This window comes from Vombatus ursinus, unplaced genomic scaffold, assembly GCF_900497805.2.
Source record: "Vombatus ursinus unplaced genomic scaffold, bare-nosed wombat genome assembly UNPS02014809.1, whole genome shotgun sequence".
Lineage (NCBI taxonomy): Eukaryota > Metazoa > Chordata > Mammalia > Diprotodontia > Vombatidae > Vombatus > Vombatus ursinus.
Genome location: NW_020954587.1, coordinates 14613800 through 14636279, shown reverse-complemented (window position 1 = coordinate 14636279; position 22480 = coordinate 14613800). Strand labels below are relative to the sequence as shown.

The 22480-nt window shown below is 36.1% G+C and overlaps 1 protein-coding gene across 3 annotated transcripts in view; it reads right to left on the bottom strand.

The window, feature by feature from the left end:
- The window catches only part of ITSN1 (intersectin 1), a 283395-nt gene that overhangs the window by 216353 nt on the left and 44562 nt on the right, over window positions 1-22480 (bottom strand). For all 3 annotated transcript variants that reach the window (XM_027875448.1, XM_027875446.1, XM_027875447.1), the window contains 2 exons: window positions 3021-3080; window positions 102-194 (listed from right to left, as the gene is read on the bottom strand). In XM_027875448.1, the coding sequence (XP_027731249.1) occupies window positions 102-194; window positions 3021-3048 (121 nt within the window). In that variant the 5' untranslated portion in view covers window positions 3049-3080. The remainder of the gene's footprint in view (window positions 1-101; window positions 195-3020; window positions 3081-22480) is intronic.

Below are 22480 nucleotides of genomic sequence, written 5' to 3'. Positions count from 1 at the left end.
TGGAAATTGTCATATCCCAGAGCTTTAAATAAATTTTTTTTCACAAACAAAAACACCATCAAAAAATAAAAATAAAATATAAAAATACTGTATACAACTACCAGTAATAAACCCAGATGTTGGCTTGAGACTATGGAACTGCTGATCATGCTTTGCTCTTTCTTCTACAGTTATGGCCCAAATATCCAGGCTGCCTGTAAGTTGATAAGGAAAAAAAAACAAAAACAAAAACAAAAACAGAGAGAAATGTTACTTAACTGTACTATTTCTCTGACCTTCTGAATTGCTTTAAAAACCTCAAAAGATTTATGATTTCAACAATGTGGGCATACCCTCTACTGATACAAATCATAACTTTTCTCATGCCTTTTACTTAGAAGTCTTTATTAGTTACTGTGGAAAAAAGTTCATTGCCTAGAGACCAATCTTTTAGTGATGATGATCCTCTTAAAGCCTGGCTTGGATGGTCATCAGATGACAGTCATCATGAGCTCCTTGCTCAAAACCATTCTAGCTCTATTGGATCTGCCAGGGCTTATGCTCTGCTCACAAGGCCTTCTAGAACCCAAGATCACATAACATACCATGACTAGGCATAAGAGAGTAGGGTGTATGGCAGGAAAATTCTATAAGTAGTTCTCAAGAAGTTGAATAAAGGAGGAATTTATCTTGGAAAATTAAGCATTTATAAAACTTTCATATAAAAGTAGTCAAATTAATCAAAAGGTTCCACAATCCTGGCAGGACTGCGTGAAGCACAGAAATTTAATCAGCTCTCCCTGCTTTCATTCAAACTTGTTAGTCTATTTTATTTAAATAAACCTGCATACAATCTACTGTATTTGTTGCAATTTTATGTGCTTTATCTGGTGCCAGCTGCTGTCAGAACTGGCATTCGGCTTCTAAATAATTTTAAGCCAAGAGAAGGAGCATTTAGAGTCTGCTTTGGCTTCAGCTGCTGACTAATGCCTTCTCAAATCAAATCTCTTATACTGGTCACTGGGATGACCCATACAAAAGAAGGCTCCATCATAGTTTATATTAATTATACTTACAGCAACCAAATGTCTCAGATTTTCAAAGGAAGTTCTAATTCCAAATTATCCCATCCCATGTGTCATACCCATTTTTCAAATATTCTGATCCATTGTTAATAAAAATCACCCAAAAATGATTTGATAGGCCACATATCCTGATTATTGGTTTGGAATATCTGGTCATTATGCTTATATTGAGTCAATGCCTTGGTAATGAGCCTTCTCTAAGATAACTTCTAACCAATAGAAAAGACAGAGGATAACAGAAAGTTTCCAAAATTTCAGAAGGTTTTCAAAATCCCTGAAATATAAGGCATAAGGAGAAGCTGACAGATTAAAAAGTATTTTAAATTATAAAACACAAAATAAAAAATGCTTAAGATTCTAGAAATCACACATCCCTCTCCTCTACCCTAGAAGATGATCAATACTCTATGCCTTGATTGCTTACAGGATGAAATATATAAAATCTGGCTCTAAAAGGTATGGAACCTTGGGCAAGTCACTCAAATTCCCTAGGTCACAGTTTCGTCAGCTGTAAAATAAGAGGACTACAGTAGATAGCCTCAGTGGTTTCTTTTGGCTTTAGATCTAAAATAATAACAACAACAACATTTATACAGTATTTTAAGATTAAAAACCCACTTTACATATATCATCTTATTTGATCCTCACAACAACCCTGTGAAATAGGCGTTATTATTATCCCCATTTTACACATGAGAAAACTGAGTATGAGAGAGGTGAAGTGTCTTGCCTAGGGTCACACACCTAGGAAATATCTCTGGATTTAAGCTCAAGTACTCCTTGTTCGAAATTCCTGACTCCATTCACTATTCTTATCATTCCATAACTTTATTATTCTAACTCCCCACTCCACCCCCCCCACACACACATTCTTTCCCTTCATACACTTCATAATCTATCCAAGCTGTAGTACTAGTGGCTTCCTGATCTCATTTTGTTCTAGACCATCTTCCATGACTACATTCCTTTCTACATCACCACCTGCTAAAATCTTCCTTTCCATTCAATTCCCAGTTCAAGTACTATCTTTTTCATGAAATTTTCCCAAATAGTACTCCATCCTCAAATCTTCTTTTAAGACACAGGATTTTTGCACAGCCTTAAAAACGTTCTACCTTTTTCCTTACTTGTCTTTAATCTCCCTTATTATAAGCATCTTGAGGGAAATGACTGAGTAGGTTAAAAGAATGTTATTTTTATTCTCAGCACATAGAACAGTCAGTTCGTTGTACATAGTAGGCACTTCGTAAATGTATGTTAAACCGAAGTGATTGCAGGATATGAGGAAGGCAGCTAAGTTTCACAGTAGATTGAGCACTGGGTCTGGAGTCAGAAAGCCCTAAATTCAAATCATACCTTGGACACTTAGTAACTGTATGATGCTGAGTAAGTTACTTAACCTCTGTCTGTATCAGTTTCCTCAACTGGAAAATAGGGATTATAATATCACCTGCCTTAAGAGGTTGTTGTGAGGATCAAATGAACTAATAGTAGGCACTTCATAAATTTCTTCCCTTCTAATCTCCCTTTCTTCCTTCCTTCGCATGAAGTTTTATTGGCACAGACTCCTGTAACTAGGTAAAAAAAAACTTTTGGAAAAAAAGCCTAAAGAATAAAAACAATAATCCTATTGCTTTTTTTAAATACATAACCAAACACCAGTATGCTAGGCACCTCATAGAAATATTTACAACCCCAAAGGATCCAGAATTTATGATTTCATACTAGATATTAAGACAGATTGTTTTCCCAATGGGCTATTACAGTGATCTGACATTAATCTAATAGTGAATCACTGGAGGAAGGAAAGTTTTCATTTTCTATTTTTGGGGCCACATATTATGAGGATCCTGGATGCATTCTATTCACATTAGAATGTTTGAAAGAAACAGATCAAAACAGAAAAAGGAAAAAAGAATTATTAATTAATTATTAAAGAAAAATCTGAAAACTTACCACCAAAAGATGTTGGAAATTGAGCCATGGTTCTGTTGCTTTTAACTCGCTAGTAGAAGCCTGTAATGAAAAATGCAACTATTAAGTTTATGTAGACACATATTTTAATATACCTTATAAATAAAATTTACTGCTATTTAGGCACTCTGACAAATAGAACACAGCATGTATTTTACAGAAATTTTAAGAAAAGTATAATAATGGATACTATTATTCATTTAGGATGGGATGATATATTCCCCATGTGTTATTACTATTTGTTTACCATTCACTCATTGTCTTTATGGAAGCACTGTGAACAGAAACCCTTAAGTTTCTTGGAAAGATTTTACACCATCAAATACATTACTCATGAGACAGGCAATATTTTCTGAACAAGTAAAGGGCCACACAGCTGAAGAGCTGCCAGTGTGAGAAGTCTCCCTCAACAGACATTAAAGTCTTTTAGTACCTCTATTCACCTCTAAAACATGGTAGTGAGGGGCAGCTAGGTGGTGCAGCAGATAGAGCACCAGCCCTGGAGTCAGGACGACTGAGTTCAAATCTGATCTCAGACCAGATACTTGACACTTACTAGCTGTGTGACCCTGGGCAAGTCACTTAACCCCAATTGCCTCACCCAAAAGAAAAAAACCAAAAACAAAAAAAAACCAAAAACCAAAAACATGGTAGTGTCTTAAATGTTATGGAAGTGACATTTTATTACTTTAAATAAAACTTGGTACACATCATTACATTCAAACTTCAATATCCTTATGATAGAAAAAGTAGGGCAGAAATTAATATTCCCATTTTCTAGCCTGGCCTGAGGTTACAAACCAAGTTAGTAGAAAAGCAAAGCCTTGAATCTAAGTCACTAAATTCCTTTTTTGGGGGGGGTAGGCAATGGAGTTAAGTGACTTGACCAGGGTCACACAGCTAGTAAGTGTTATATGTATGAAGCCGCATTTGAACTCAGGTCTTCCTGAATCCAGGGCCAGTGCTTTATACACTGCACCACCTAGCTACTCCTCACTAAATTCTTAATATACAGGGTTCATTTATATTGTTACGCCTCAAAGTCTGCCAGAACTAAGATAATTTCTAATAAACTGCATAGTGATTTGGAAGTGTCACTGAAAAAATACTTAAAGTTCTAATTCTTTTAGGAAATTATTTTTACTAGTCTTAAAATTCAGTCTTTACATTCTTGTATTTTGAAAGACCTGTGATGTTGCAATGTGATTTGCTCACATCACCAACGTTGACTGAAACATATCGTTGCCTTTTCATTTTGTGAGATTGTTGTCTCTCTTTTCCCACAAATCCTGCATAAAGGATTTATCTACCCAACATCCTGGAGGCCTTTCCCCTATACCTTTTAATATTTTGTAGGTACTAGTGCAATACTTGGGCTATAGACCTGTCATCTCTCTCTCTCATCACTGACCCGACCTGCATCTTTCTCCAGGCACACACTTTCATTGTGTTTGATGATCCCTTTCTTTGACATTAGTCCTTATTAGTAAAAGAACTAGATGTTACATATGTCCATCATAAGTAAGTTATATCTTCCAATGGCCCTTTAGATTATTTGTAATTTTGAATTTTTGGAAATAATAATTTCCCACAATTTCCATGTTAGCATCTTGAGAATATTAGTATTTAAAAGGTGGGTTTCTGTCAAGGAACAGCTTACAATCACACTTAAAGTACTAGATGATTTCCTAAATGCAATAAAGCCTACTCACTACCTGTTATTTACTTTTAGGTTCAGATCACTGTCCATATGCAGTTCCTCTCAGTGACATATGTAATGATCTAATTGAATGGACTCCCCACTGAACCAAGAGTCCTAAAATAAAGGACAGTCATCTTTCTTCCACCTATTTTTTCCTGTATAGATTGTTAAGTTCATCTCCTTTGAATGATTATGAATCTCGCTGGTCTTGTAGTATTCTTAGCCTTGATGAAATCAGGACATAATGACATCCCGAAAAAGGGAGATTCCATAAAGCTTCATCATCAACAGGGAAACCCTTTTCCATTTGGGCTTTGCACAGGATAGCCTTCATAACAGTGGTAAAATGCCTCTGGAAATCATATCTCCATGCATTATGCCTCATTTGATATTAGTAAACAGAAGATCACTGAACAAAGTTATTTATTGTGTAACTGTGAAGATATGATATTGCTCCAGACTAGAGTACAGTCTGTGAAAATCTAATTATTCCCATTTAATTTTCATTCATGATAATATGGGTATATGCATATCTTTCTAATAAAAATTTTATACAGATAAGACAGTAGGCATTTGGGTTTCTGATGACTCCTCAAATGTTGTTTTGAAGAATCACAACATCAGACAAGAGCAAAAAAAGACTTTAGTAAAACAGATAAACCGGTAAATTATATTTCCTGAAAAGGTAGGCTGAAAGGCATCATCAACAGTTCACATATGCCACAAATGAAATGCCATCCAAATACTTAAAAGGAAAAGCTAAATGGCAGCTGATGGTACAGTAGACTGAGTGCTAGGCCTGCAGTCAGGAAGACCTGAGTTCAGATAGACATCTACTTGCTGTGGGACCCGGGACATGTCACTTAATCTCTGCTTGCCTCAGTTTTCTCAACTGAAAAATAGAGAGAATAAGAGCACCTACCTTGCAGGGTTGTTGTGAGGATCAAATAAGATAATATTTGTAAAAAGTGCTTAGCATAGTTCCTGACACATAGTAGGTACTATGTAAATGCTTATTCCTTTCCTTTTCCTTCCCTTTCCTTACTCTAAATGCGTAAGAACTTGTCATAGGATTTGGGGTGAGGGGAGAAAGGGTCAGAGAAACAGAAGCTGAATGCATCAAATCCAAGGCACTAGTGCTGAGTACCCTTCTCCCTCACCACTCTCTTCTTAATAAAGAGCAGCAAGTAAATAAAAAGAAAGAAAAATATAAGAGAATAGAATGAAGGGAAATACACAATTAATGACTGCAACTATGAATGTCAATGTGATCATAACAATGAATGTCAACTCATTCATAAAACAGAAGAGTATAACAAAGAATGGATAGAAAGCAGAATCCAATAATATGCTGGGTTTTTTTTTTCTTGGAAGAAAACATAGTTGAAAGAAAGCTTTGCTCAGTTAAAATAAGAGGAAAATCTGGAGGAAAATCTATTATGCTTCAGCTGAAGTTAAAAAGGAAGAGTAATAATACCATCTGGGAACTTTTCCAGTTCCATGGAACTGGAAATATGAAGGCAAACATCTTCATATTGAGATAGCTTAACTGATCCATAGATAGCCTTTAAAGCTGTTGGCTTCCAACATGGCAATAGCAAAAATGGACTAAATTTAAAAAGACAAATAGGGAAAATATATTTTGCTCAAAGGTAGCACAATGAATTAATATCAGTAATAAATAGGTGCATACTAAATGGCATAGCATCTTAAGCTAAATGAGTTAGTTGAAGAAATGGAGTACAACTATAACACTGTACCACACTTCAACGTACCACTTTCAGAGACAGAAAAATCTAACCAAAAAGTAGATAAGGGAAAAAAAAAGTGTTTAAAAAAAAAAGGAAACCCAGCAGTACCAGATCTCAAACAATATTATAAAGCAGTAATCAAAACGATTTGGTACTGATTAAGAAATAGAGGTAGATCAGCTGAACAGAATAAGCAAACAACATACAAAAGAAAACAAAACTAACAGTCTAGCATTTAACTGATCCAAAGACTTAAGATACTGGAATAAGGTCTCACTGTTTGACAAAAAAGACTTGGAAAACTGGAAATTAGTTTGGCAGAAACTAGACTAACATCTTATACCATAAACCAAGATAAACTCTAACGCATACAGGACTTAGTCATTAAGGGTGATATCATAAACAAATTACAGAAGCAAGGAAGAAACTATCTTTCAAATCTATGGATAGTAAAAGAATACTGACCAAATAAGGGATACAGAAGATCACAGAAGATAAAAAATACAATTATGATGACATAAAATTGAAAAGTTTTTTTAACAAAACAGTACAGTTAAAATTAGAAGGGAAGCAAGTAAGGGGAAAAAATCTTTGCAGCAAGTTTCACTGATAAAGGTCTCACTTTCTAGACATAAGTAACCAATTCAAATTATAATAAGTCATTCCTCAATTGATAAACTGATTAATGAATATGAATTGACATTTTGCTATGGAAGAAATATAAGCTATTGCTAACCATATGAAAAAAGTGCTCCAAATCACCAATAACTAGACAGTGAAAATTAGAGCAATTCTGAGGTTCTATCTCATACCTATTAGATGGAAAATTTTATAAAAAAGGAAAATAATAAACATTAGAAGGGTTATGATAAAAACAAGTATATTAATTAATCAGTGCATTCTGTTGATTGAATTGATCCAACCACTATGGAAAACCATTTGGAACTCTATCCCCAAAACTATTAAATTGTGCATATCTTTTGATCCAATGATAATGCTACTATATGTATATCCCAAGAGATGAGAAAAAGAAAAGGACCTGTAAGTACAAAAATATTTTTATTAACTTTTTGTAGTAACAAAGTACTGAAAACTAAAAGGATGTCTATTGATTGGGGAAATGACTGGACAAACTTTGGTTGATGAATGTAATGGAACATTATTGTGCCATACAAAATGATGGAGATGGTTTTAGAGAAACCTGAACTGACATAAAATGAAGAGATCAGAACCAGAAGAGCAATTTATATAACAACACTCTAAAAATAAACAACTTAGAAATCCATGAGATTTCTGATCTATTAAATAACCAACCACAATTCCAAAGGACTGATGATGAAGCATGCTATTTACCCACTTCCTTACAGAAGGTAATGGACTCAGGGTGCAGAATGAGATGTACATTTTTTTGGGCATAGGCAAACATAGGAGTGTGTTTTGCCTGACAAAGCATATTTGTTACAAGGGCTGCATCTTTTTCTTTCAATGGTGAGAAGTTGGGAGGACAAACTGATTTCTTTTCATTAAAAAAGATAATATTTAATTTTAAAAAAGATTACAGTTTTGGTTAACTAATGAATGACACAAACCTTTCTGTAGAAAAGTTTCCAAAAAAAGTCAGGAGAGAAGGAGACTGTGTAATGAGCATGGTTATTATTCAGTCACATACGACTCTTCGAGACCCCATGGATCATACTGTCCATGGAGTTTTCTTAGCAAAGATACTGAGGTGGTCTGCTATTTCCTTCTCCAGTAGATTAAGGCAAGCAGAAGTTAACTGACTTGACCCGGGACACACAGCCAGTTAAGTGTCTAAGGCTGAACAGGTAAACTCCAACATGAAATAGGGAAGCAAGGAGTTCAGTTTTTACAAAACATATGAAGTGAATATTTTTATATAGGCATAATGCTCCCTTAAAGGTACAGATCATCCTTCCCCTCCAGGCCTAGTTCCTGGCTTTTGCTGCACTAAATGCCTTCCCCTCCGACCTCCCACTTTTCAGCTCCCTTCTTTGTATAGTCACAGTAATATTAGCTCCATGAGGGCTGTCACTAGATATTGGTATTCCTACTTCACACAGTGCCATGCAGATAGTAAAAGCTTAATAAATGCTTCCTTCTTTCTTTCCTTCTTTTCTTCCTTCCTTCTTAAGTGCCACTTCCTTCCAGTGAACTTTCCAGATTACTTGAGTTGTCAGCAGCTCCCATCAAATCACTGTATGCTGATTTTGTGCAACTGTATCCCTCACACACAGGGTCTGGTTGGCAAACAGCAGATACTCAGCTTGTTGAATGACTGATAGGTTTAGCACTTTGTGTGTGTGATTGTGTTAGGGTAGGGAGATGAGGAGAATGAGTGAAATAAGGAAGACTAAAGCTAGGTGGCACCGAAAACAGAGCATTGGGCTTGGAGTCAGGAACACCTGAATTCAAATACAACCTCAGACACTACTAGCTGTGTGACCCTAGACAAATCACTTAACCCTGTTTATCTGAATATCCTCATCTGTAAAATGAGATAAAGAAGGAAATGGCAAATCAGTATCTTTGCCAAGGAAACCCCAAATGGGATCACAAAGAGTCAGACACAACTGATATGTCTAAATAATAACAACATTCAGGTAAGGGTCAGCTAAGTGGGTGCAATGGATACAGCACTGGACTTGGCAGTAGGTGGCACAGTGGAGAGAGCACTGGAAGACTCATCTGCATGAGTTGAAACCTAGACTCAGACAATTACTAGCTATGTGACCCTGGGAAAGTCACTTAACCCTGTTTGCCTCAGTATCCTCATCCATAAAATGAGCTGGAGAAGGAAATGGCAAACCACGCCAGTATCTCTGCAAGAAAACCCCAAATGCAGTCATAAAGAGTCAAACACAACTGAAACAACTGAATAACAACAAAAATTCCTTTATAAACAAATTAATCATTTAAAAAAAGGAGAGTATGAGCAGCTAGGTGGCACAGTGGATAGAGCTCCAGCCTTGGGAGTCAGGAAGACCTGAGTTCAAATCCTGCCTCAGACACTTGACGTTTACTAACTGTGTGACCCTGGACAAGTCACTTAACCCCAACTGCCTCAGACACACACAAAAAAAAGTAAAGAATAAGTAAAATTAACAAGATGATTACATTCCATTAACGGACCTCTATTAACATCTATCTTCCTTCCTCACAATCCCAAGGTATCCCACAATCGCCAGGGAAAGACCTGAGTTCTTACTGCTAACTACAATCTAGCTACAATCTAGGGTTGTTATCAGAGGCCAGAACACCATATACTTACTAACCCAGAAACCTAGGAACCTCTGACAAACCTTATCCTGCACCAATTGCCTGCCATTATCCAAAATTCAAAAACAAAATATAACACTCCAGGTTTCCATAATCTCACCCTCCAACAGTACAGATTCCAATAGGTTGGGGGCCCCATGAACCATTATTCACTAGCAAACTCTCATCATCTTCTCCTGGTGAACTGTGATTTAAAGTCTAATTGAAACTCCCTTTCTTCTGTTACCTCCTCCAACATCCTTGCTCCACAAAGTACTACTATCCTCAAACTGCTATACTCACATGGCTTCACTCTTTCATTATGCCCTTTAGAATGGCTCATTTTATCATTAGAAAAGCCCTGTATAATGGCAATTTGGCATCAGCTAGTTTGACTACTGCACTTCTCTACGTGGAGAACCTGGTAAGTTCGCTTCTGGGAGAACAGTAATGGCATATAATGGAGGTGCCTTGGAAAGACTGCAGAGCATATGTGGCTCTGTAGCTAGTTCTGGATAACTTAACCACATGCCTGGGGAGAGAAAGGAACAAATATTTAATAAATGCCTACTATGTGCCAGGCACTGTGCTAAGCACTTTATAAACATTATCTCATTAGATCCTCACAACAACTCTGGAAGATAGGTGCTTTTATAATTCCCATTTTACAACTAAGGAAACTGAGGTAGACAGAAGTTGTGACTTGCCCAGAGTCACACAGCTAGTAAAAGTCTAAGGCAGGATTTGAACTCAGGACTTCCTGATTCTAGACCCAGTGCTGTATTCAAAAAGGCTGAAGTCAGTTTCAGCTACAGGAAGGGTTTCTTTGCTCAACTGGTTTCTGAGGAAATTCGGCAGCTCTCTGTCTCATGGAATCCAGTGAAAGACTACACTGTAAGAGGAAAGGCTTCAAAACCTCCTTCTCTTCTGAGGCCATGTGTCCCTCTACCAATTGGATCTTGGTCCTCAGCCTTTTTGGAAATTTGTTTCCATTCCAGACGCAGGGAGTAGAGTTTTCTTCAACCATGGAAGAGTAAGCCATGGGAATCTGAGAGTAGGAATCTAGGCAAAGCTTTGCAACCAGTACGGCATTAATGTCCTAAAGAGGGACTCTAGCCTGTTTGTTAGAAAGACTCACCTAGCAGTCATGCCACATCTGGACATGAACTTGGTGGAATCAGTGCTATTTAGAAAATGACTTAAGTTTTGAGCCCACTGCTCCATATATCAAGGTGGTATAAGGGAAAGTATTTCCCAGTGGTATTGGGGAAATGTTTGTATATTCTGAAAGTAAAACACACACAACCCTGTTTATTCTAAATCTTTTCTTCTTGTATTCTATCTCCTTGTGTTCATGGAAGGCTGGCTTTTTCCTGGAAGACCTCATGTCCTGACAATCTAAAGAAGTCTGGTTACTTTGTCTTTCAGTCCAGTCTCACCCTCAACACCCCAAAATGCTAAGCAAGGCAGGAGGCAGAGTTAGCATACTCTTTGTTCCATGACAATACTTCTAACCCAGGTCTGCACAACATAAAACCCACCAAAGGATTTCCAGCGGCCTGTGAAAAATGTAGGGTTGCCAGTGCACTCGGTCCCATTTGTCAAGTAACCTCTCTCTGGTCTAACCTATCTATGCCCGAAGTTTAGCCTATTTTAATTTTGGCCCCTATCTGTGAGGGATTGTCTGATGTTGGCTACGTGTCACGTGGGGGTTGTGGCAAGATGGGGAAGGGACAAGATATTAGGAAGTAACCGGAGCTTACGCTCCCGAGGCAGGGGGCTGTGCCATGTGGAGTTATGGTGAACTGGGATAGGAACTGGATACGGGGAAGTAACCGGAGCATGTGCTCCTGAGGCAGGGGGCTGTGCCACGTGGGAGTGGGATGGCAGAGAACGAGCTTCCTTTGTCACGTCCTCTCCCTAGGTGCAGCGCTAACCCCAGACGTCTCCTTCCTGTATCTGGGCCTAGCCTCCTGTGTCACGTCCTCTCCCTTGGTGCAGCGCTAACCCCGGACATCCCCTTCCGGTATCTGATCCTACAATCAATGATTAGTAGGCGGGCTGAGGAGGAGGGGCTAGGAAGGTATATAGGGGCGGTAGGGGTCGGAGCTTGCTCTCTCTTGCTCCTGCTCTCTTGCTCTGGCTTTCCTGCTTGGCCTTGCTGTGATGGCCTCAGAATAAAGCTCGAGTGTTTGCACCTCCTGATCGGCTCGTCTCTGTGTTTATCCGGGTGGGCACCAAAGACTGATAAGTAGTATGACCCTGGCAGCCTGCTCCTTGTAGGAGGAGAGTGCACGGCGCGACCGGCACACCTATCTGCTTCCAAGTTGCGCAGGTCTGTTCTAAACCCTTGGTTATTTGGAACTCTTTGCTCCAAACCTATCAGTCATTAAATTTGGGGTTTGGTTTACCTATTTTTACAAGATATCTTAATTGTAAGCCTCTTTTGTTTGTATACCCAAATTTCCCCTTTCTTCCTTACCAACTGACTGGTACTTAATCTCCTTTCTAGCTGCTTTCAGAGGTTTTTTTTTAATTGACTAAAAACCTCTAGATTTTGGACATCTTTCTCAGTGTGTTTTATTTCATTTCTCTTTAAAGAGATCACCTACAGATTCTTTTTTCACTTTGCCTTCTGGTTCTAATAATTTTGGGCAGTTTTCTTTTAGGATTTCTTGTGGTATCCAAGTATTCAGTTTGGTTATGTTTCAGGGAGTCCAACAATTCTTAAATTATCATCTTGTTTTGCAGATTAATTGCTTTTGACAGCAGATATCTCACTTTTTGATTTAATTTTTCAGTTTTCTGTTTTTGTTCTAAAACTTCTTATTGCATCATTGAATTTACTATTGTTTTGTTTACTCCATTCTCATTTTAGGGCATCTACTCCTTTGGTGTGCATTTCTATCTTCTATTTATTCTCTTTTCAAGTACTCTGATTTTAATCTACATGTTTTATTTCTGCTTTTTGTTTTTTCCATCCTTGTGGCCAACTCACTTCGGAGGGGGAGGGAGTTTGACCACAAAATAATTATAAAGAGTAATTATTGCAACACCACTTCTTTTGGAATTTATCTTGGGATTCTCTTAGCCCACAGTATTTCTTCCCTGTATTAGGAGTGTTTTCTATTTAGCTATGTCCATAGCCTCAGTTCCTGGATTAAGACTTGGTGCCTAGGGTAGACACTGCCCCTTCCCATAATCTCAAAGCAGGTAGGAGACAATTGCTGTAAAAGAATCTGTAAAAAAGCATTTTGTTCAACTAAATCAAATATATTTTCATATTCATCAAACTTAATAAAACACAACGGGATCTTATGTTCTCTTCACATTTCAGTCAATCTGAAATTATAAGAATATGACACATTGTTGAATATTACTTGGAAAGGTCACCAAAAAAATTAAAAGAAAAAAAAAGAAAGCAAAATACTAAGTTATAAGTCGGGTTTTTTTAACCTACACTTTTTTTTGAGGAGTGAGGCAATTGGGGTTAAGTGACTTGCCCAGAGTCACACAGCTAATGAGTGTTATGTGTCTGAGGCTGGATTTGAACTCAGGTCCTCCTGACTCCAGGGCCAGGGCTCTATCCACTGCGCCACCTAGCTACCCCTACCTATACTTTTGTTATCTTTGTTTCCTTCAAGTACTTTATATATATTGGTACCTTAATGCCTTTACAATTATTGTACAACCTCTGGCACAGATCTCCTCTCTATATAGTTGGTCTGTTATACATTCCTTCCCTCCCCCCCAAATTTTGTTGTCTTTGGTGCCATTTTCACTTCTTCTATTAGCCCTTCTGGAGTTTAATATTGGAGATCACATGAATCATTGTAGTTGGTACTTATGTTATTTCTGTTGTCTATTTCCCACTTTGTCAATTTATTGGAATAATTCAGGACTAAATCTTTTAAATTGTGTGCAATTTTTTCTCAGTAGTATTTTTCATATTTAGTATTAGTATTTTGTCTTTTTACAAATTCTAATCTTAGTTCCAATGAGTTGATCATCTTAGTGTACACAGAGAGCTGACTCACTGATAACACCTATAACAAAAAAGAATTCTTTTCTTGTCTATTATAGTCAATTCTTTTTTTGTGGTCTTTTCTGGTACTCACAATATCCAAAGCCTACCAGCTCTTTTTTTGAACAAAGTGTTAATGAGGTGTGAGGTTTCTATATAATCTCCCAAGTCTTTGGTCACTGTCAGTTCTTTCTCCCAAACTATGCTTTCCCAGATATTTCTCCTCATTTTCACCTTACCCCACCTTTGTACTGAATTTGCCAAATATCAGCTTATTTGTGACTTGATTTGGAAAGCATTATCACAAAGCTTCAGTGAATTTCTTTATCACCTCGTCTGCAGTAACTGATGTTAATGCATAAGCTGCCATTATCTTCATAGTGGTCCTTCCCCAAATACTTATCAACAATAGCATAACATGTGATGACCAACTGTCTCTTGAGATAATATTTCCCACAGTCTCTAGGCATATAATAAAACACTCGGCTGGCTCCTTTTTTTTTTGCCTCTCCAAGAAGGTCCTGTAAGCTATCCTACCTGTGAACTGCAATATCCTTCTCTCATCTACTATCATTCATAGCAAGAATATCAAAATTAATATCATTCATCTCCTCCAACAAGTGTGGCCACTCAATGGATAAGGATCTCATATTTAGAGTACCAAAAGTCAAACTGAAGTTTACTTAGAGTCTAAAAACCATGATTCTCATCACCCTCTGTCCCTGCCATGGACATAGTGGAGGTAGACAGGGACTGCACAAGACTGAGAGTCATCTAATGATGCTATAAATATAACTTTTTGAAATTAATGAGAAACAAAAAAATGGACTATTATTAGAAGAATTTATTTCTCTGAATGATACTAATAGAAGGAAAAAAAAGAAATCAAAACCATTTATAGTTAAAGAAACTAGAAAACGAATAAGTTAAACCCAAAAACAATATCTCCATGATTGACTGAGAAATGCCTGAATAAACTGTTACATGAAGGTAAAGCAGCATGACTGGATAATAAGGAATGTGAAAATCATCAAGACATATGGGGAGATGACTATAAAGTGATACGCAGTGACAAAAGCAATATCAGAACAATCAAGACTATAACCATATAAACAAACTTTTAAAAGAAATAACACATGAATCTAAGAATCAGTGTCCCTACTATGATGGTCAGTTCTCATAAACTACTATAACTGGTCTGTTAATCAGCTCATCCAAAAAAAAGTTTTTTTCATAGCAATTTACAAGACAATACAAAGTACTATTTCATTATCACAAGTAAATTTGGTTTTCAAATTCCTTAAAATCAGACTTAGCTTGCTTAGAGATTATAAGATCAATTATCCCCAATTAGTTTAGGGTTCATTCAAGTTATAATTTCTGATTCTCCATTATTCAAGCTAATTTATTTAGAATATAATGTTTATGCTTTCCTAAACTCCAATATGTGTTCATTAATAACAAGCAAATATTAAATGCAAAATTCTCAGATAGATGAAAAATTTAATAACCCAAAGAAATTGAAGTAAAATCTTTAAACCAAAAGATTAAAGTTAAGAAAGGTGTGAAATTGAGATGCAAAATTTCCAGAAATTTTAAGGCAATGGGCGAAGAGAAAAAGAAAAAGATGGTGTGTGTGTTATGTGTGTGGGATATGTGTATGTATATAGGAACTTCCTTTTTTGAGGAGAGAAAATTATAAAATTGATATTTGGGATAAAAGGAAAAAGCATATAGCACTTCTCATTTAGAAAGATATAAATGTACCACACAGGGTGTTCCAACAGTATTAACCTATTTATTAACCTTTAACCTATTAAAGCTTAAGCTAAAAATCAATTTGACTTGTATACAAAATATGTTTGATATATTTATAGATGGGAATGTCTAGGAGAAAAACTCCAAAAATGCTGAAAATCTACAAACAGCATCATCGTTTTTATTACGAATTTGAGGGAAAACCTAAAAGAATTTTTAGGGAAAAAAGTTTTCCTACATTTCCTGCCATATTTCTAATATGAAAGTTAGAAAATAAAATTCAATCTTTCCCCTCTTCCTTACAAGTTAATTGTGTTGAATAAAAAAGTCCTGGGGAGGAGGGAAAAAGTTTGTACTCCTACTTTATAAGTGAATGTCTACTTCTAGGGCAGATCATACATGAATACGAACTATAAAAAGCAGTATGATTCTAAAGCCTTTCTGAAACTCAAAGAAAATACAACCAAGATCAGACAACAGACTAAAATAAATCATTAACATTTAGCCAATTTTGATATATTTTATTTATTTTTCAAATCACAGATGTACCTCTAAGTATATTTAGGGAAACTACTAGTTCCCAAGTAGAGCAAGATGACCAAATATGAAAACTCATATTTGTAAGGAAATTGTAAGGATTTTAAAACTAAAGGAAGATCAAAAGAACCTGATGAATTTATATCCAAATATCTCACAACAAAGTATGATAAAATTCAGAAGAAAGGGAACATTGCAATGGATCCATGTAGATCAGACCTGCCCAACTTGGCAGTTGGTAGGGGCCAAAACTAAAACAGACTAAACTTCCTCGGGCTACAGATATGTTTTTAGTAGCTCACTTTCCAAGTAAAGGTATAACGATGGCTAGTTGCCGTGGGTCACGTGACAAACAGGAGAGAGTGCAAAGAGGCAACTTTCTTTAATGTCCTCTACATGTTTTGAGGGCAGCCTGAAATCCTCTGGTAACCACAAGCCTCCCGCGGGCTATATGTTATACAGGCCTTGTGTTGAGAAAGCATTCTATCTAGTATGAACACAAATACTTTTCAAAATTGGGAGGCAGGCATTTCTTTTTATTCATATATAAGGAGCCAAGAAGGTGGAAGAGAACAGAAGATAAACAGTAGTAAATATGCTTTTAGTGCATTTTGTAGCAGTACTCCCTGGCATCACCTAAGGAACTGTCCATTTACTCACTTTCAATAGAGAAATGACAGTAACAACAAGCCTTCGAAGTTTCCACAATTCAGATATTTATATCAGTTATTTAGTATCACTCTAATCTTACCCTTTGTGGGTAAGAAGGGATTTATCTAGGTACAATGAAACTAAAAAGATAACATATAATGATGTATGAGGGAGATAAGTCCACATTAAAAGGGGGAGACAGGAGTTAAACTATCCTTCAAATGTCTCATTTTCTGTTCAGTTCTATTAACTGGAAAGTGAAAATCTGAAAAAACACACCATCAATTCCAATTTGTCTGATTTTTTTTTTAATTTGAGTCCTAAACACTAGACCTTTAGATAACATTGCCATCTTACAAACAAGGAAACTATATTTCTAACTATATCCATTTTGAAAAGCATTACTGAGACTCCACCATTAGCTTGAAAGATTTAATGCATTAAAGAGAAAAAGCAATACTCATAAAAAAATATAAAAAAGAAAAGGGCAGGGAAGGTCATGGATAAGATTTAAAAGAAATCCAAATGTAAATCAATGCAGTCTTAAATTTAAATGAAATAAAAAGTTATGGCAAACTTTCTTTTTTTCTGTTAAATTAATGCTTGACATGTACAAACTGAGTTTATTTTAATCAAATACTTAATCTTAAATGATGAAATGAAACAGTTAAAGGGACACAAAATACAAAAATTACAAAGTTCTATTTTTTTTTTCATGTCCTCAACTTAAGCTAAGAAGACCATGAAAGGAAATAACTTTGTACCACTGCAGGAGACAACAACAAAAAAAAAATACTAAGAAACTAAGTTGTCTTATGTTGATTTTGCTACATTGTCAATAAAAATCTTATTCAAACAAAACTTCTAAGTTTCAACAATATACTGTTCCCAACACAGACACACATGACCCTTTATCCAACAACCAGAAAGTTGAATTTGTCTAGTATTAAGTTAAGCCAGATCTTTAAGAATAGTGCATGACTATAGATTAATATAAGGAATCATTTAAAACCTCCTTTGTAAACCTCATGAAATTTTTTTTTGTTCTGTGGATTCCTGTTTCTTTAATATTTAGTTCATCAGATGAAAGTAGGTTAAAGAAAGCAAAAAAAATTAAGATTATTCTTAGGTTTAGGAAATTAATCTCTCCCTTCTCTCCTCTGATACTTCTACCACCCTCATATTGCCTCAAGCCTGGACTATTGCAATAGCCTACTAGTTTATCTCCCAGCCTCAAGTCTCTCCCCATTCCAGTCTACCCCCCACTCAACTGTCAAATTAATGTACCTAAATTGAAGGTCTGACCATGTAACCCCTTTATTAAATCAATCAACTCCAGCAGCTCCCTACTACCTCAAAGATAAATGTAAGTCCTGTTTGGCATTCAAAGCCCTTCACAACCTGGTACCTTTTTACCTTTCCAGTCTTCTTAGACCTTACTCATTCTCATATACTCTGCAATCTAGTGACATTAGACTCTCTGCTGTTCCCCAAACAACACAATTCTATATTGTGACTACATGCATTTTCACTAACTGTCTCCCGGAACATTCTTCTTTCTTACCTCTGCCTCTTGGCTTTCTTGACTTCCTTCATGTCCCAGATAAAATCTTACTTTGAATAAGGAGCCTTTCCTGATTGCCCTAATGCCTTCTTTCTGTGAATATCTCCAAATTATACTATTTTATATGTTTGTAAATAATTGTTTACATATTGTCTCTTCCATTAGACTGTGAGTACACTGAGAGCAAGAACTGTTTTCTGTATTCCCAGCATTTAGCATGGTACTTGGCACCTAGTAGGAGCTTAATGAATGCATGTTGGCTGAAGGACTGACAATCAAGAATGTAGTAGATAGGATCAAATGTCAAAAAATAAGGCAAAAAACAAAAAGAATGACCAATACATATATAACAAAGTATTGATAGCAATTACTTTTTATGATAGGAAAGAATTAAAAATGTTAGGCACTAATGAGTCATGAAATAGCCAAACAAATTATCAGACATTGAAAGAAACTATGAATATGAAAAAAATTCAAAGGAATTGAAGGCATATAAACATGCCTTTGGAACCTTGGGCAATTCATTTAACCTCCCTAGGCCTCAGTTTCCTCACCTGTAAAATAAGGAGACTGAACCAGATGATTTCTGAGATTCCTCCTAATGCTAAATCTATGATGCTATGATGGAGAATGAAGTAAGAGAAAAGAACCAGGACAGCAATATACACAGCAACTACAACAGTGAAAATATAAAATAAAAAGAAGAGAGAGGAAGGAAGGAAGGAAAGAAAGAAACAAAGAAACTGAATACTCTATAATTATGACCTAATTTGGTCTTGCAGAAAAGTGGAAAAATTATACCTCTCTCCCTTCACCATAGATGAGGAATAGGGGTGTGGGATATTTCCTAGATTCTCAGAGATGATCGATGTGTTTAGTGATTTTCTTGGATTACTTTTTTCATTTAAAAAAATCATTATTGTAAGGGATGGAAGTGAGAATATATTCAGGAATGAACTTGATGTAAAAAAAATCAATAAAAATAACATTTTAAAAATAAACTTTTATATAAATATTTTTACTTTAAAAAATGTAAAACCTCAATACAACTTGCTTTAAATTGGATATATTCTCTCAATCCTTAGCAAGCGTAACAGTCATCTGGCCTCAGAACCACTAGCCTTGGGAGCCTGGGGAGGTCACTTAATCTCTCAGGGCTCTAAGGTAGTCCTCTAAGGCTATAAATTGCAGAGAAGGTAGCTGATCAGGATTGGTGGAGGCAGTTTTCCTCATCTAGGAGTTCTCTATACCTATGAAATTTATATCCAGTCCCTATTTCTATCCCTACTGATACACTTCATTCCTGGTATGCAACCAAGAGCATAACAGAAGGATTTCATCATTTGATGTCCTTGGAGATATAAATGACAGAACTGATACAGCATTACAGCTCTATCATTCTGATAAGTATATCTTTGCAGCCCCATGCCAAGACACAGGAAAATGAAAAAGTTGTTGCTCTTTTTAAAATCTAGTGTGTTTTGTTTTTCATTAAGCAATATTGGTCTAGTCACGTCCTAAGAGAAATTTACATCACTACATCTTTTTTTTATCAGTTCATAATTATCTTATTTTTTTCCACTTAATAATATTTTATTTTTTCCAATTATATGTAAAGATAGTTTTCAACATTCACTTTTATAAAATTCTGAGTTCCAATTTTTTTCTTTTTCCCTTGCCTCCTCCCTCAAGATGGTATGCAACCTGAAATAGGCTATCCACGTACAATCATATTATATATTTCCACATTAGTCATGTTGTGAAAGAAGAATCAGAACAAAAGGGGAAAACCACAAGAAAGAAAAAAGAGGAGAGAAAACAGTATTCCTCAATCTGCATTCAGACTCCACAGTTCTTTCTCTAGATATGGACAGCACTTTCCATCACAAGTCTTTTGGAATTGTCTTAGATCAGGGGTGTGCAACCTGCATCCTCAAGACCATATGTGGCCCTCTAGGTCTTTAAATGCAGCCCTTTGACTGAATCCAAACTTCACAGAACAAATCTCCTTAATAAAAGGAGTTATTCCTTAAAACTTGGACTTTGTCAAAAGGCCACACCCAAGGACCTAGAAGGCCAAGTGTGGCCTGAAGGCCATAGTTTCCCCACCCCTGTCTTAGATCACTGTATTGCTGAGAAGAGCTAAGTCTATCAAAGTTGGTCATCACACAAGTTACTGCAGATACCGTGTACAATGTTCTCCTGGTTCTGCTCACTTCACTCCGCATCAGACCATACAAGTCTTTCCAGGTTTTTCTGAAATCTGCCAGCTCACTATTTCTTATAGAACAATATTATTCCATTACATTCCTATACCACAACTTGCTTAGTCATTCCCCAATGGATGGGCATCCCCTCAATTTCCATTTCTTTGTCACCACAAAAAGAGCTGCTATAAATATTTTTGTACATGTGGGTCCTTTTCCCTTTTTTATGATCTCTTTCAGTATTGCTCTCCAGAACGGTTGGATCAGTTCACAACTCCACCAACAATGCATTGGTGTTCCAATTTTCCCACATATTCTCCAACATTTATCATTTTCTTTTTTTGTCATATTAGCTGGTACCTCAGAGATGTTTTACTTTGCATTTCTCTAATCAACAGGCATCATTACACCTTGATAACTTCATTTACTTGAAGATTATATGCTGGTATGGATGAATGGACAAAGGGCAGGCAAGGGATAACTGACAGATATCCTAGATGGTCCAATGACACACCATGTCGAGAGAGCGAAAAGAAAATTCTTCACATATTGGTTGGACCACTTGGGGAAGTTTACAGGAAGACTTGAATAGGAAAAAAAAGGCAAGGATGGCTTGTAATCTACACCAGTAGTGTCAAACTCAAATAGAAATGGGCCACTAAAACATAGATCCCTGCAGGCCACATACTAACTTAGAAAACCACACATTAACATTACCTGTGTTCTATTACATTTTTATTTATTTTGTAAACTATTTCCCAATTACATTTTAATCTGGTTCAGGAGCATGAGGGAGTTTTGCAGCCTGGGGCTGTGTGTTTTGACACCTCTGATCTATACCACTAGACAGAGAATATCTATCAATGAGATCACAGATACATAAAATAAAACCCTCAAAAATACAATAATAAGCACTATCCAAAATATGATAATAATAATATTTAGCATTTATGTAGCATGTTAAGGTTTGCAAAGCACTTTACAGATGTTAATTCATTTGTTCCTCACAACAACCCAGTGAGGCAACTACTATTCTTATTATCCTAGTTTTACAGATGAGGAAACTGAGGCATAGAGCGGTTAAAAATTATTTGCCTGGGTTCATATGCCTAGAGAGTGTCTGAGGCAGGATTCAAATTCTGGTTTTCCTGATACCTAATCCTGTGCTCTATCTAATGTGCCACCAAGATGAATTTAAATCATTAGAAAAATAAGACAGACCAACTTAAACCTATTCACCACACAAAGAGAGACAGAGAGAGAGAGAGAAAGAGAGAGAGAATTTGAGATGCTTCACTTAAAGTATAAGACACTAGCTGCAAAGAAATAAGAAAGGGAAAAAATTCACATTAAAAAACAAAACTTTTGGGCAGCTAGGTAGCGCAGTGGATAGAGTACTGGCCCTGATGTCAAGAGAACCTGAGTTCAAATCTGGTCTCAGACCAAACACTTGACACTTACTAGCTGTATGACCCTGGACAAGTCACTTAACCCCAATTGCCTAAAAATAAAAAATAAAAAAATAAAAAAACTTTAAATGTCAAACAAAAACATAAAAAGACTACCAAACCAGAAAGACTTTCAATGAAAATGCTAGAAAGTGGGTTCCATATGAAACCAATACGATAACAAAATAAATATATATATATATACATATATATATTCAAAGCTTATTATGAACACATTGCAGAGTAATTGCTACCACAAAGGCATAAAAATAGTTTCTTTGCAAAATAATCTTCTTATAGAAATGAATATAGGATTCTAGTTAAAAGAAAAAAAATAGAAAATCAGAAACACAACCTGTCTCCTTGTTTTATGTATATATTTTTGACAGAGGAAAAAAGTACAATAAAACTACCCCTTCAGATTAAGCAGGGCCAATCTCAAAGTGAAAGTATGAATAACAGAATTTTTTTTAAAGAAATATATCAGTATTGCTTTGCATTACTGTATTAACTCCAATATATCT